The sequence below is a fragment of the Malus sylvestris genome, chromosome 3 (assembly GCF_916048215.2).
Source record: "Malus sylvestris chromosome 3, drMalSylv7.2, whole genome shotgun sequence".
In the NCBI taxonomy this organism is placed as follows: domain Eukaryota; kingdom Viridiplantae; phylum Streptophyta; class Magnoliopsida; order Rosales; family Rosaceae; genus Malus; species Malus sylvestris.
Genome location: NC_062262.1, coordinates 9,760,703 through 9,777,868, shown reverse-complemented (window position 1 = coordinate 9,777,868; position 17,166 = coordinate 9,760,703). Strand labels below are relative to the sequence as shown.

Here is a 17,166-nt window from a genome sequence, read left to right as displayed (position 1 = left end):
AGAAGAGGAAGAGCTCCGGGAGAGAAGGGCCGAATTGGGAGAAGAGAGAGAGTGAGACTGACCAATCGGAACAGGGAAAGGAGGAAAGGAGAGAGGGTGAGAAGCAGAGGAAAAAAGGAGAAACGGGTTAGGAGAACTCGTGACCCATTTCGACCCGGCGGTGCCCACACCCAATTTCGACGGATTTCCGTCCAATTTTCCGGCGTTTTACAACCTTCCACCTCTACCAATCAACTTCTTAGCCTTTCCTCTACCTATTACATCCCAAAATTTGGAAAGTTTGGAGTTAGAAACTGAGAAAAACGCACCGGTGGTGCGGTGGATGGGTGTTCGAAATTCTTCCATTTTTGAAACAATTTCTTTCAATTGCCACCACCACCCATAGCTTCCTCTTGAGGCCTAGAACAAAGCTCAAGCAATGGTTGGGAAGGCATAGTTGTTTTGGAGGCGGATTGAAAACACCCAAAATCAAGGGTTTCGTACGGTTTTGGTGAAATTGGAGCCCTTCTATGCCAAATTGGCCAAAGGTATGAAAGTTGTTCCTCTCTTTGAGATCTTCAATTCTGCAATTTTTGAGAATTTTTAAAAATAGTTGAATTTTCCGGCGAGCCAGGGCGGCCGACCGCCACCCGCGGCGGCGGGTGCGGTGGCGCTTGGCCTGAGGGTCGCCAATGCTATTTTTAGACTATATGTGATGTCTTGAATTCAGTTTTGAGAAGTGAATGATGTAGATTGATCGTTAGAGCCAAATTCTCTAAGATACGTTAATATGCCATTATATGAATCGACGATCCGACCGTTGGATTATCATCAAACTTTGATAGATTATTATTCATAATATTTGAGGAATATAGGAACTTACAGATTAGGAATCCGACTTATGGATCTCCTCGAATTGGATTTGTAAGTTCGTAAAATAAAATGTTAACCGCCACTTGGTTTTGGCAATTGGCGGAGATCCAACCGTTGGATCGTTCTGAAACTTTAGTATGTTGTTCTAGAAGCATAATGTGTATCCTTGGAAATTACGGATCATAGATCTGATCTGTGGATCTTCTGGACCGAATTACATAGACTTATATGCGACGTAAGTCATGTATTATATCAACGAAAATTCTGAGATATGGTTTGATAATTGGTCACAGGCGCCGATCATTTATGACGCCTCGATGTTCGTGCTAGGAAGTTGTAGTGCGGACTCCAGGTGAGTGGATCTTTCCTTGCTCATCTTATGTTTCATGATTGATACTTCTATAAATGTTTTTAAATAAAACTAAGAAATTTATGCCATGACATATATATATATATATATATTTATAAGTTATAAAATACTATGAGATGGTTGAGTTAGATTTCATCGTGATCTATCCATATGTGTATTACTATAAATGATTAATGTGAACTACGAATGGCTTGATCCTTGTTTAGGATACGTAGACGGTCTAACGAGACGTTAGATGCACCCATATAAGAAATGAGATTAAATAATCGAGACCATAGCCTTATTTAAGGAATTGAGCAATGTGTGTGAGCTTTTGGTTTTCAGTATATATTTATATACTTGATATTTTTCCAGAAATATGTTTAAACGAGATTATGCCTTGAATGCCATGCATATAAGTTTATATTTCGTATATGAATTGGTATATGATACATTATATATATATATATATATATATATATATATATATATATATATAATTGTGTTACTGTGAGCGCTCTGAAGTGCAAAGGTGAACGTAGGACATTTAGGTAAGTTCAGGTAAGTTTACGTAAATTCAAGTAAGTATACGGTGTTAGCCATGATTGATGAGATATGTGATGATATATCAATATGTCGTATAGGTCACTAGAGGTAACTCCGACTATTACATGCTAGCCATAACTGATGAGATATGCGATGAGATATCAATATGTCGTATAGGTCACTAGAGGTAACTTCGACTATTATATGTTAGCCATAACCGATGAGATATCAATATGTCGTATAGGTTACTAGAGGTGACTTAACCGATGAGATATGTGATGAGATCTCAATATGTCGTATAGGTCACTAAAGGTGACTTCGACTATTATATGTTAGCCATAACCGATGAGATATGTAATGAGATATCAATATGTCGTATAGGTCACTAGAGGTGACTTAACCGATGAGATATGTGATGAGATATCAATATGTCGTATAGGTCACTAGAGGTGACTCCAACTATTATATGCATACATAACTGATGAGATATGTGATGAGATATCAATATGTCGTATAGGACATTAGAGGTGACTCCGACTTATATGCTAGCCATGATTGATGAGATATGAATATGTCGTATAGGTCACTAGAGGTGACTCCGACTTATACGCTAGCCATGATCGATAAGATATGTGATGGGATATGAATATGTCGTATAGGTCACTAGAGGTGACTCCGACTTACATACTATTATCAGATATTAATCGCATGATTATTTGATATTATTGTTGAGATGTTGTGTTTTGGTACATTATGATTGCCTTGGAAATTATACATGTGTTGTAACGAGGGATTACATGTGTTATATGTTTTCTATTAGTAATTTACTTACATGGTCACTCACCCTTGTCTTGTCTTCACCCTCCAGGTATTATTAGTTGAGTTTTATTATCACCAAAGACTCGCGGCGATTCTTAGTATCGTAATCTATTTCGAGGGTACGATTCTTATATCATTTTTCTGTACTTGCTTATGCTCTAACATCACGTGTGAAATGGGTTCATTCCCGCTCCCCAATGCACTCTGGTATTTAGGCACTCTTAGGTTTAAATTTATTCACAATTTTCCACACCATCACACTTTTTGGCTTCGTCACCTTCCAGGTGTCGGCCGGCACAACTTGATTCGGAATCCTAATGGACATTCCGGGTCGGGATGTGTCACCTTCTTTACTAACTCATACAACTATTACTATTTGTAGGAAAATTTGGAGTCAAAAGAAATTTCTTATTAAAGGATATTCAAAATTTCTTATTATTCAACGATCAAAGGTTAGCTCAACCTCCATGGAAACAAATAGTTCAGAAACGCATCAATATCTCATTACATCAGCACATGCTGCAATAAACACAAAATGTTAATTGAAACTACATTGAGCATTATCAAAGTTTGAAACAAACTGACCTTAACAAAACGCACCTTTACATGTAGGTACAACACCTGATTCCAAATTCATAATAATGGTTATTTAACGCCTTTTCAAATATTCCTTCGTCGCGTACTGCTGATATCCGGTTGATTATTGGATCTTCTTCCTTATTTATGCACAATCTTCATTTCTTAAATTCTTTAATTAACCTACGTAGTAAAGGGCGAATGGTACATATCACTTAGTCCATGATTTAACCCCTCAAATCCAACTAAATCAAAATTATGCACTAGGTGTAGATAGGACAGTATCCACTGTGTTTCGCCGGGCCACAAAAGGCATGGCGCCAGATAACAATGGACAAGATACTACTACACGGCACGATAAAACAGCTTTATGAGCTGAAATAAAAATAAAATGAAACAGCTCAGCTAAACTTCTTTTATATATATTTTATTGTCACATCCTTCGCGAATATCCATTTACAAGAAATAAAACAACCTATGAAGAATTGTTTCACTTTGACTAGTTGGAGGAGCATCTTGGTTGCTGTATCTTTCAGTTTATAGTTTTGAGTCACTTATTTGTTAGTCTGCCATTATTATTTTAAACTTCTTTTCTTAGAGTTGATACGTTGTTTCTGTTTAAGTGAGGAAATATCTAAATCTAGTAGTAATACTTCTTAAACGTGGGGCAGAAAATTTCCAAGTCCAGCAATATACAACAATTATTTTGTAATTTTAGGTTGGCAAATTTTTTTTTAAGTTCAAAAAATAATAAGAAAATTATAAGAGAACTTGAACTTTATTATTTTGTAGTTTGAGGACTTTTTCAAGTTATGAACACGAAATTGTACCTTGTCAATTCTTTGTTAAGACCCCTTCAATAATCAATTAAACCTCGAATATCAGCAGTGTGCGGTGATTCTTTGTTAAGACCCCTGATGCGCTACAAATGCGTATGCAAGTCGTGGTTCTCTCTGTAAAACTTTGTTTGAATGACAATGAGATTACATCAGGATTACTTGGGTGGCACTTAACTAGTTGTACTGGTTATGTGAAATAATACAAGAAGTCTGACAGCCTTAGTAAGATAAGATAAGAGTCGTGGAGTTTTATATATTGCAGCTTATCTATTTAAATCCTTATTGAGTATATATTGATATGTAGAGTCGTGATGGGACTTAAGGGAATATCACTCTTTCTGATAATAGGTTGGACCAAGTGAATCTCCAGCCATCTGTATGGTTGTATAAATGGATGAAGTCCCTGCTTCCACACACACACACGCTCTATAGACATATAAAACCCCTGTATGGTTGTATAAATGGATGAAGTCCCTACTTCCACACACACACACACGCTCTATAGACCTATAAAACCCTATTCGCTTAGAGAGGAGTATTATTGAGTGTTGGAAGTAAAAGATTTCTTCTGTTGATTCAGTTGAAAATTAATAAAGGGTTTAGGATAAATTAAAATTCTCTACAATCTCAAAATTCTCTACAATCTCAAAATTCTCAATACTACTTCAATAATTTATTCTTCTCCATAAGGAGGTATTTAAGATTACAAAGGAGCAATACTAGGAAATAAATCAAAACAATCATTTGTCTACAAGACAAGGAAACCTAGACCAAATCAAATCATATCAAAACCCTAATTAAATCATATAAAATCACTAATTAAATCAAATCCTAAAATATTTTCCTTTTTATTTTCCAACACCACCTCTCAAACTCATGATGTGAAATCATGAGTTTGCCAAGAAGGAAATCTTCATTGATACGATGAAATTAACGTCGGTCTTTTTGAAAGCTCAGCAAATCACAATCCATCAGAACTAACGTCTCTTTTCGAATGCCCAGATGGAACTAGCACCAATCTTTTTGAAAGCCGAACTAGAACAAACGTCTCTTTTCGAAAGCCCCACGAATAAATCATAACCTTCGGAACTAACGCGATTTTTCAAAAGCCCAACTAGAACTAACGCTAATCTTTTCAAAAGCCCAATTAGAACTAACGTCTTTTTCCGAAAGCCCGATAAATAAATCTTTTGATATGTTGGAACCAATGCCTCTTTTCGAAAGTCCAATTGGAACAAACGCTAATCTTTTCGAAAGCCCAACTGAAACTAACACCTCTTTTCGGAAGCCCGAACCACCAAATATCTCTTTTTTTATATCTTTTTTCTCATTCTTTTTTTTTTTCCTCCTCCTTTTATCTCTTCTTCATTGCAGCGGAAATTTATCTTCTTCTAACAATTGTAGACAATCTTCACCCTCACGTTTATAGCTTGTGGGTGCACAAAGAAAATTAGCTTCGTGCACCCACAGGGAAGCGCTCACAGCAAAGCTCAACCAAGAATCGAACTCTGCTCTGATACCAAGTTGAAAATTAAGGGTTTAGGATAAATTAAAATTATGTACAATCTCACAATTCTCAAAATACTACTTCAATAATTTATTCTTCTCCAAAAGGTGGTATTTATAAGATTACAAAGGAGCTATACTAGGAAATAAATCAAAACAATCCTTTGTCTACAAGACAAGGAAACCTAGACCAAATCAAATCATATCAAAACCCTAATTAAATCATATAAAATCACTAATTAAATCAAATCCTAAAATACTTTCCTTTTTATTTTCCTTCAGATTCCTCAATGGTGATACCTCCAGGTAAGTTGTTCTATCAGATTGCATGTTATTGTACTTCAGTTATTGTGAATCTGATATTCAATTGGTAATCCTAGTGTTGTGTTGGTTTTTCTACATTGTTGTAGTTCATATATTTATATACTGCTTACACTCTCTAGTTCGCAACCCTTCTTTTGTCGATCTCATCAAAATTTCCACCTTCTAAACCTTCCAACAATGTCCAATGAGCATCGTCTCTACAATGTGTATAGCACCAATGGCTTGGTCTGCCTTTACCTGTCAAACAACTCATTTCGCAATCATACTCTAGCATATCTTGATCCTCCCAATTACATACTTGCACCTAGGCCTGGCAAACGGGTCGTGTCTGTTGTGTTCGTGTCGTTTTCGTTTAACACCTGTTATCTTAACGATTCGTGTCGTGTCACACTTGTTATCTTAACAGGTCGGGTCACTTTACCCAACGGGTAAAGTGACCCGACCCATTATAACCCGTTATGATCCGTTAAGAAAAATATATTTTTTTCTTAAATTTGCACATACCACACTTTGCCACATAAATATTACTTCAAAACATTAAAACACATAATTTAATATATATATATATATATATATAATTATTTTAGTTTTTAGGGGTATAAAATTGTTAAATTAATGTATATAATTATTATAGTTTATTCATACTCATTAAGTATAACATAAGATTTTGTGGTATCCACTAGTGTAATTTTTTTAATTGAAGATCGAATTCATTTATTGTATTCATATAGGGTCAAGGAGTGTAGCCGTAAAAAATCATCAAAATCGGAGTTAAAATAACCGTTAAATCGTGATTTTTCGTTTTATAACCGTCGAAAAGTTTTGTTCGGTTACTTAATCTCTGAATGTTTGTTTTTTGCAATTTTTGGTGTATGCGATCTCGAAGTATATACAAACATGTGTGACGGTTGGATCGTTGAAACTAGTTTGGTAGAATGTGTATCCTATCAAAACAATAGATTCACTAACACTTAGAGAGTTTATTCATACTTTCATTAAGTATAACATAAGATATCCACTAGTGTAAATATTTTAAATTGAAGACCAAATTCATTCATTGTATTCATATAGGGTCAAGGAGTGTAGCTGTAAAGAATCATCAAAATTGGAGTTAAAATAACCGTTAAATCGTGATTTTTCTTTTTATAACTGTCGAAATGTTTTGTCCCGTTACTTGATCTTTGAATGTTTGTTTTTTGCAATTTTTGGCGTATGCGATCTCGAAGTATATACAAACATGTTTGACGGTTGGATCGTTGAAACTAGTTTTGTAGAATGCGTATCCCATAAAAACAATAGATTCACTAACATTTAAGAGTTTATTCATACTTTCATTAAGTATAACATAAGATTCACTAGTGTAAATATTTTAAATTGAAGATCGAATTCAGTCATTGTATTCATTTAGGGTCAAGGAGTGTAGCTGTAAAAAATCATCAAAATTGGCGTTAAAATAACCGTTAAATCGTGATTTTTCGTTTTATAACCGTTGAAAAGTTTTGTTTGGTTACTTAATCTCTAAATGTTTTTTTTTTGCAATTTTTGGCGTATGCGATCTCGAAGTATTTACAAACATGTTTGACGATTGGATCGTTGAAACTAGTTTCATAGAATGCGTATCCCATCAAAACAATAGATTCACTAACACTTAAGAGTTTATTTATACTTTCATTAAGTATAACATAAGATATCCACTAGTGTAAATATTTTAAATTGAAGATGGAATTCATTCATTGTATTCATATATGGTCAAAGAGTGTAGCTGTAAAAAATCATAAAATCGGAGTTAAAATAACAGTTAAGTCGTGATTTTTCGTTTTATAACCGTTGAAAAGTTTTGTTCGGTTACTTGATCTATGAATGTTTGTTTTTTTGCGATTTTTTAATGATGCAATCTCGAAGCATATACAAACAAGTTTGATGGTTGGATCGTTGAAATTAGTTTCGTATAATTCGTATCCCATCAAGTTCAATGGTATATATATATTTATTAAGTAGATTTAAATCTATTTATTATGTACGTATAATTATTATAGTTTTTAGGGGTATAAAATTTAATTTAAAATTATATATATAATTATTATAGTTAATATTTTGGGGGTATAATTATTATAGTATATATAATTATTATAATTATTATAGTTAATTTAATATATATATATATATATATAATTATAGTATTTTTTAGGGTTATAAAATTATTAAATTAATATTCTGCTTATCGTGTTACTCACGTATATACCCGAACCAACCCGTTATCTTAATAGGTGCTTATCGGGTTACCCGATAACGATCCGATTCATTATCGTGTCGACCCGAACACCTGTTAATTTCGTGTCGTGTCATGTCGGGTTATCGGGTCGTGTCAGGAATTGTCAGGCCTCCATGCCCCAATGTGAACTTGAATATATTCTTTAGGGAAACTTTGTATGTATGGATCAAATTTTACATTCAAACCATGTTGGTTTAAATATTTTAATTAATAGACAAAATATTAAATTTCAGTATTAATTAAAAAATGTTACAATCTTAATTTAGTTAAGAATGTGATTGTGTAAATCCGATTAAATTTTTATGGGATTCTATAATATCTTTTAGATAATTTTCTGATTGTAATGTATTCATCATTCTTTACGACTATAATAAAGTATGAAAAGTCACACTACAGAATCCACCTGATTCTCTACTTTTAAAACACATAATTGATATTTTATCAACCTCCGATTGCATAAAAACATTCACCATAATGTATAAATCTCAATCTATTATATATAGTTTTACTATTATATGTATATGACACACCCTGACCGAGATCAAGGCATGCTAGCCGTCACGTGAGAGTGACGTAGCCATGTGCACAGTGTGGAAGCAATAATGATAAGAAATATAAGAATAATTAAAAACCGAACTACTAGAGTGCACTACTAAACAGGAAGTGTTAGGAGTAATATACATAACTAAACACTCCTAATCAGAGCATAGAAAGTCTAGGTGCAGTTCAATAGGACAAGTACTAGTTATATAGTACCATAAGATGTCCTACAATTATTTAGATGTGTCAGAACCGCCGAAGTCCTCGCACTCAGCAACTGCAAACTTACCTAAAACCTGGAGGGGCGCAAAACAAAAAATGTGAGTGGGCAAAAACAAATGTTTTACAAAACTTTTTCATTTATCAACATATCTAACCCCTCGCTGTAAAACATGTATAATTTATCCCAAAATCAAGATATATGCATATACATAAATATATATCAATTCAAATCATGTTTCACATAATCATATTCATATGTATGTCATGCCAAGATATAACAGAGTAAGCAATTCAGGTAATAATAATTTCATAGAAATATAACATGTTAGCCGGAACCCCTGTGGTAATCTGTACGGCTGAATTCATAGCTCAAAATCAATCTAGCCGGAGTCACTATAATGACCTATACGGCAATATACTGCACAAGAGTCAGAACCAAATGAAAAGGTCTGTACGACAATAATGGGTGTAATTTAATCATGCTCAATACTACTCTTACATAATAGCTAGGCGATAATTCGCTAGTCACCTACGAGTCGAAACCATAAATAAGGTCTGTACGATAAGACTGTGCACCTAAATTTGATCCAATATGAGCATATGGTGCGGGAGGTGACATAATAAACAGGCATGTGCCATAACTCTGGCTAAATCACAATCACCCTAAGTGCAGTTTTATGAGCTCAACATTATTCAATCACATATCGCATCATTGACAATTCACATAACCAAACATAACTCACATGAGCTTACCTGAGCATCCACAGCACGCATCGCATACCAATTCATATATGAATTATAAACTTATATGCATGGCATTTATGGCATACTATCATTTAAAAACATATTTCTGGGAAAATATCAAGTATATAAATATATACTGAAAACCAAAAGCCCACTCACTGGTATGTCGAAGGGTCGTAGCCCCCGAGTCGCCCTTGGATACGCTCGTCCTCGGGATAAGTCTCACCTATATGCGAATTAACTATAAAAACGTTATTTTAAAGCATATAGACAAAACTAGCTAATAACTTCTCATACATAGCTCAAAATGGGTATATGAATATACCACAGTGACCTACACAACCTCAGGATCATCCCCAAATTTTTCGATTAATTTTTGGAACCCTCACGTGCCGCCACACACAGGGAACCCTGACGGATTATCTAACTGCCGTTAGGAATATTCCTCAAAATATTCCGTTAAAACCCAACGGTAACCGTTAACCCTAACTGACAGCTTTAGCATATTCCGTCAAAACTGACGGAATATTCTCCTTTCTTCTCCAGTGAGTCACCGGCGACTTCGCCGGTTTCTGGGTAAAACTTTAAAACCACTATTCTCCTTCGTTTCTTCACAATTTTTCATGAAATTGGTACCAAAATGAAGCTAATAACATGTAGAATCACGTTATACAATTTTCAAGGCTTAAAATCTACTAGGTTTTCCCCGAGAAAGCTCGATAGCTCGATAGCTCGGCTTACCTAGATAAACGTCGATCTCAGCCCTCCGACGTCCAAATCCTTCCAACGAAGTACCCCAAGACTCGTGAGGACCTCCTTAAGCTTCCTATAAGCTTCAAATTCCCTGAAACGCAAGATTTTATGTGTGCATGAACAGTGCACAAAATCGGGGTTAGGGTTTCTTAGGTTTTTTCACGGTTTCAAGTTCTAAGAATAGTATAGATGTACTCAAGGGCTTGTAAGGAACAAGAATCTCACCTTTAGAACGTCGATCCGTGCTTGAGTGTGGGATTTGTAGCTTGTCCGTACGAAGAAGGGAGAGAGAGAGAGTCCAAGAGAGATGAGAGAGTACGGGAAAGAAGAGAGGGAGTGAGTGTCGTGTGTGTGTGGTCACCAATCCAAAACCACAAAATAACCTCTAAGTCTCATAATATGACACACACATACACTACAGTCTCAACATCTAAGGATAAAACCGTCCTTTCACGTCCTCGAGAATAAAATAATGCACATCTCCAGGACGGGCTGTGACAGACAATATATGTATTGTATATTGCATATATTTTTCAATATATATAAGGACACTCATGCACACTATATAATACGAAGCATGCGGAATTATGGTCTACAATATCATCCATATTAACAAAAAACCAATCGATAATCCTGATGACAAGACAGAACTCAATGATTAGTTATAAGGACTATTTTTTACAAGACGAAAATGATTGAGAGTTAATATGAACATCACAACAAACGATATAATACGAAGCATACAGAATTATTGGATAAACAAAATGCAGCGTAAATATATAACACAATTTTGATATTAGTTCGTAACTGCGAAAGAACTCATGATGGTTGAGTTCAAACTTTGATCTTCTCTTCTCTTAGATTTGACACAGTTCTTGCTCTCAATAGGACGAGCACGTAATGAACAACATAAAATGAGAAGAGAGACAAAAACATGTCTTTAATAACTCCCTCTTATTTCAAATTGAATTCTTTAGTTTATGCAGTTGAGTTGGGACATGGATGCATCATTCACTGTTGACAGAGAAGCTGAAATCCTGAATTCCGGTGGCAAACAAGGGGGTGAAGTATCGTTTTATTCATCGAATAGGGCCTAGATGGAAAGGAAAAGGCGCAGAAGCTAAAGCGCTTGCAAATCCGATGTCAATGATAGTATTGCAGCTTCAGTCTTCTCTAATACAATCAGATGCTCAGGGAATCGTGCCTACTTTGGTCATCCGATTGTTAATGCCGATAAGGATAAGCACTGGTTTCAGTTGGGCACGGAAGAGGCATTTTTCCTCTGCTATACTTTAAAATGCCTCAAGATAGTCGGCGAGCATAAACACCCGAAGGACGATCATGAGCTTTGGCAGTACATGACATCCCAAAAGGCAGCTTTTCCTGTCTTTTACAAGGCGTATTCTCACCTTCGAACAAAAATTGGGTTGTGAGACCCGGACATCAGTATGGCGAGGACTTTGTTGCTTACCGTCACCTTCCAAGTTTGGTCCATTCTGAATACGCTGTGCTTGTGTCATCAGAATGAGATGCTGAAGCAAATGGGAGATTGAAGGTGTGGTCTGTTGTTCATTGCACCTTAAGGATTTGTCTAGGTGTTGTAAAGACATTGCTAGTTCTTACAATTAGTAAAAATGGTGATGATGCTGCCTCTCCGTCATGTTTGGCCAATTACACAGTTGAAGAGCGCACAGTTACAAGATGGAGTCCGGAACAGAGCCGCGAGGAAGATACAACAGATCATGTGGAATCACAAGCAATAGACTAGTCGAAACTGGAACGAGGTCAGTGGTCAAATAGAATCGTATTTCTAATATTACAATTTCCATGTTCATGTTGCAAGTTAAATAAATGTGTTTCACATCTGGGGAATTTGATTGAGTTGATTTTCTGCGTTTCAACATCATCTGTGCAATTTACGTAAAAAGTAATGCAAACTTTGCTTTTCTTCATACGTATCTGTACTGTGTGGATACTTTTTCACGTTGTCAGAGTATGTACAACACAACACAACTCGACACTTCCACGTCAAGCACCTACACTACCAGTTTCCGCATCGTGTTTGCAGTTGGCGTAAACACATACCGAAGAAAAAAAAATTCTCCAGTAGATGGTTAATACGGTCTATACACAGACTATAGAGTGTCAATAATTCACATAGCCAAATTATAAAAATTAAAACCAAATTCATGATGTTCACTTGACTAAGACAAATAACCCATTGACTGCAACCCCGAAATGCCTTTTTAACATACACTTTTCACATAGTTTTTCCTCGTATTAAATTCGCTACCATTGTAATTAAAGTTGGAAAGCACTTGGTCGTGATTTTGTCATCCGCGCCTGGCCGTAGGGTTCATCGTTGTCCATCCGACGGTTGTTTCGGAATGCTGCACAACCTATCACATAGAAGATAACTAGGATGATTAACACAACAATGTTGATCACAGAGACCTTCCTCCAGCTCTTCTTGATGCTGGCCAAGACACCAGCTTTGCAAGAGTTGCAGGAATAGCAGAGTTGCTCTTGGTCATTGCTCCACATTGTGCAGTCCGGATTGGTCCCGACCAATCCTCCACCGGCAGTCCAGGTTGTCTCGTTCACATAGCTATAGCCACATTCTGTAGGGGGCTTGCAGCAGCCAGACTGTAGAACAAGTGGGGAAAAAAATTGGTATTTCAGTCACCATAGTAATACAAATACTCGCTCGCGCGAACACACACATATTACAAATATATCTTCTTTAGGAAAGAAACGTTTCTGTTTTCTGTGATTTTCAATTACGTTTCCTTCATATTTTCCTTTGTTCTCCTAATAACTATAGATTCTAACTTGAGCAAGTGTAACAGATCACCCTTAAGTAATGTCATATGAAAAAATTAAGCTATTATCCTTAAGATGCAGCAATTAGTTAACTACAGGGACCAAAACGGAACCTCGCTCAAAAGGATAAGCATAAATTATACAAGAAATAAAACAAAGGGATATGAATGACTATGGACTACAACTAAACTAGAAGAAGAACTTCCATGCAACCGCATAAAAATCCGTCTGTCGTGGCTTTATTGTGGTTAACTAGTAAAAATCTTAGAACTAGAAGCGATCTTAGAAACAATCAAGCCCCGGAAAAAACTCTGAATGAAATAAGTGTCTCACATTTACTATATTATGGGAGCAGCACAAGACCATGAATGTGAGACGCCTTTTTTACTTGAAATTTTTTCTCACCCAACTAAAATCAGATTTCCAGGTTTCCAATATCTTTTCTATTTGTTATGAAATATTATGTGAAATTAAATCAGATATCAGCATATCGATACAATTAGGTGTCTTGCTTAAACTAAAGTTCCACTGGTTTTAAAATTTTGGCTTAATTAGTATAATCCAGAATTTGGGGAAAATAGTATGTAATATGGGTGAAAAGTTTTATTTCTTTATTTATGGAAGAAAATTACTTATTTATTCCCTAGTGATTTTAAAATTGGATCAGGATGGTCCAACATGTGAAGAAAGTATGGAACATGCTAAAGGCATGCAATAATTTCTGGAGCATTGTAATTCTTTCCACCAATAACTTGGACACTTTTTCTTCTTTACACCAATAATGTGGACTTTTTTTTTTATGCCGATAATGTGGACCTATAGACAACAACAAAAATTAAAATAAAAAAGGAAGTGAGCCCAAAAAAGAGAGAAATTTTTCAATCTGCCGGTAACACGGCTCGGTACACCAAGTTTAGTAATACAATTGGTTGGATTTTTTTTTTTTTAATTTCTAACCAATTATATTAGTAAACTTGGTGTATCGGGCCGTGTTTCCACACACTAATAAAATCTCTCCAAAAAAGATGTGAGAAAGGAGGAGAAAACTTTAGGTCAATTCCAAGTTTGTTCTAAAGGTGTACCAGAAAAAAATGAGAAAGGGAATTCCACCTAAAAGAAAATCTGTTAGGATAAAGCAAAAAAGGCCAACCAATTTCCAAACATTCCCAAAAGAGAACATGTGAACATTCTTTCTTAAGAGATTTTGAGGACACTGACTTCATGTAATGAAGTACAATACAACGACTACCATGTTGTAATTAGTACCTAAATAACTTTTAAAATGTGAACAAAGATAACCCAAACCCAAAGAGTTGCTTAAATTTAAGTTAAGTTGGTTTTTACCGTCTAACTCTTTTTTTAGTAGTATTTCTCTTTCTAATTATATAGACATCTCAAATTTGAATCTCGTTCTCCATTGGTTCATAAAAAAATTTCTACTCTTGTAATGAGTGTTCTTAGAGTCTGGTTTAGGGTTGTTTTAATTTTTCTAAGCAGTTTTTTTATTTTTATGTTGAGGCCAAAATTGTGTGTGTTTATGAAGAAAAATGTTTTTATTTTTTTTTCAAAATCATGCTTCTAAAAAAAAAAGCTTTTTTAGGAAGCAAGTGAAAAATACAAATTAATGAAAGTTCTATATTGATAATCCTACCCCCCTTGGGTCTTTTATTTTGCCAAAAGCCCTTTAAGCACTATAATTTAGCAAACACTTGTTTTTTTACAACTGTTTAATCTTACCGCACAACAAATGCAATTTTGAAAAGAAAAAAACTCAACAATTCCAAACCAATCCTAATATCCGGAGATTTAAGTGTAAACCCTGCAAGGCTACAAGTATTGGTATCTTGTAAACATCATTTCCAAGTTACACCGCATAAACAAGAGACACAATTATTGAGATTAGCTATTTCTCGATTGCGGTCAACGCCCCATTGGGGTTTTGTGGTGTCAAAAAACCTTTAATATGTCAATAATTTTTTATAATCCAAATTTTAATTGATGGATTTGGGCTTAGAAACACAATGTTATTCTTTTTTGTCTAAAGAAATATTTAAAACAGAAAAAAAAAATTATCACAAAATGAGCCATTTCAATCCCTGATCAATTAAAGCACGATTTTTCTACAAAAGTTTTGTTTTTTACAATAATCACATGATTAGATAGGATAATGCTAGGAAGCATAAATTTTTAAACAAAATTTATAAATCAGATTATATGTCATCAATAAAAAATAAACGCGTTAATTCCCAAGATAAGCAAAGTGGGTGGTGGGAGCACTATTGTTCTATTTGTTGGTGGTTTTCCATCATTATCAAGAAAATAAAAAAACCAAAACAAAACAAAAGATGGCCAACAAAAGGCAAATTTCCATTGGTACAATACAAGAATCCCATAATATATTAATGTTTAATGGGTATGAATATAATATAACAAGATGGAGGACTCAACCTCAAACCCCACCCCTGGTTGTCAGATTGTATCTGCCCATGTGCCATAAACTTCCCTACCAAATTTGAAGGATCTCATCAATAACCAGATCTACCACTAACCCACAAATTAATCATCTTCAACTTCAACTTTAAAAACAGAAGTGAAATAACCTTGCCCCATGCAATAGAACCCTAAATTTTTAATTCAACTACTCTCCGTCAAAACTTGAGATTAAGTGTCACTAAATCAAATAATCACTCAAACAGTACTAAAACTTCAAGTATTACAGGCCTTGACTTTAGTCAAGTTTGTTATTTGCTCCCCTTTTGGACCCCAAATTTGACTATCTCTCTGTAATTTAAATAAATTTAGTGTAAATTATTATTTGCATGAAAAATCTCCAACTAATATGAACATAACCATAAAAATAAAGTTCCTAAATTCACATACCTGGATAGGATTGAGTTTTCTGTTGTAGAACATGTCAGCAGTCTCAGGCACACCATTCATAGTCCTCCCCATCTTTTTACAGGTTTTTGAGTCCCTCACACAAGAGGCTATCTTCCCCCAGTAGCTATTGTCCGCCACGCGCTCCTCCAGCCAGCCGGAATAGTCCTGCAGGTAGTAGTCCAAGTAAGCTCTATTCATCACCGGCTTGCCGGAGCCCTTGTCGGTGACCGCGTAGGCGAAGATGATGAAGCCGATGAGGGCGGCGATGATGAAGAACATGACGAATAGGTACGCCCACATGAGAAAGGTGTTCCTGTAGCACGCACCCGCGAACCCAGCAAGAGAAACCACCATGATTGCGACCCCTATGACGATGAGCGGCCATTGGAGGAACTTGAGGCAGTCGGTGTTGTTGGCGCGGCTGCTCAGCCAGATTCCTCCGCCCAGGATGGGGATCGAGAGGAGGAAAGTTATGAAATTTAGTAGTCCAATCAAGTGGTTACTAGTCCTCATGATTTTTTTTAATCTTTTTTTTCTTCTGGGTTTTGTTTTCTCTACTTCTACTCCGCTGCAGCTCTGCTTTGATTGTACTTCTGAAGTTTGTTTGAAGTTTTGATGAGGTCTAGCGGTGGTGTTAGTTTTATAAGGGTTTTTAGGTTTTGAGTGAGGGTCAGAAATGTGATGTGTACTCTCTCTGAGTTGCTGACATGTAATAAGTTGCATCTGACATCCTTTGAAATGACTTGAATACCCTTGTGTTTTATTGGTCTTACAACTGCCTAACTGCCTTTGTGTTGTCATCTTGCATTGTAAGAGTGTTGGTGTAGTTTGGCCGGAGAGCTGATTTTTCAGGCATCTTCTTGTTGTTGGTTATCAAATTACGTAATTTAAATTTATTTTTAAAACAAGTTTACTTAAGAAAATGGATTTGCAAATAATATTGTTTATATTCATACGTTTATTAGCAATTAATGAAATGAAAAAGCATAAATTTATTTTTAAAACAAGTTTACTTAAGAAAATGGATTTGCATATAATATTGTTTATACGTTTATTAGCAATTAATGAAATGAAAAAGCATGTGACTCTCATTAATTTTAAGTATTGTCGCATCTGAAAAT

The 17,166-nt window shown here is 35.3% G+C and overlaps 1 protein-coding gene and 1 pseudogene across 1 annotated transcript; one reads left to right on the top strand and one right to left on the bottom strand.

Annotated features, from left to right (window-relative positions):
• Positions 1–5,988: 5,988 nt before the first annotated feature.
• On the top strand, positions 5,989–12,110 carry LOC126616950 (tRNA-splicing endonuclease subunit Sen2-1-like; annotated as a pseudogene).
• Positions 12,111–12,480: 370 nt separating this feature from the next.
• Positions 12,481–16,699, bottom strand: LOC126616583 (tetraspanin-3-like). Its single transcript, XM_050284657.1, has 2 exons — positions 16,046–16,699; positions 12,481–12,988 (listed from the first exon to the last, which is right to left on the bottom strand). Exons 1-2 carry the CDS (start codon positions 16,556–16,558, stop codon positions 12,644–12,646), a joined length of 858 nt encoding a protein of 285 aa, XP_050140614.1. The 5' UTR covers positions 16,559–16,699; the 3' UTR covers positions 12,481–12,643.
• Between the last annotated feature and the right edge of the window lie 467 nt (positions 16,700–17,166).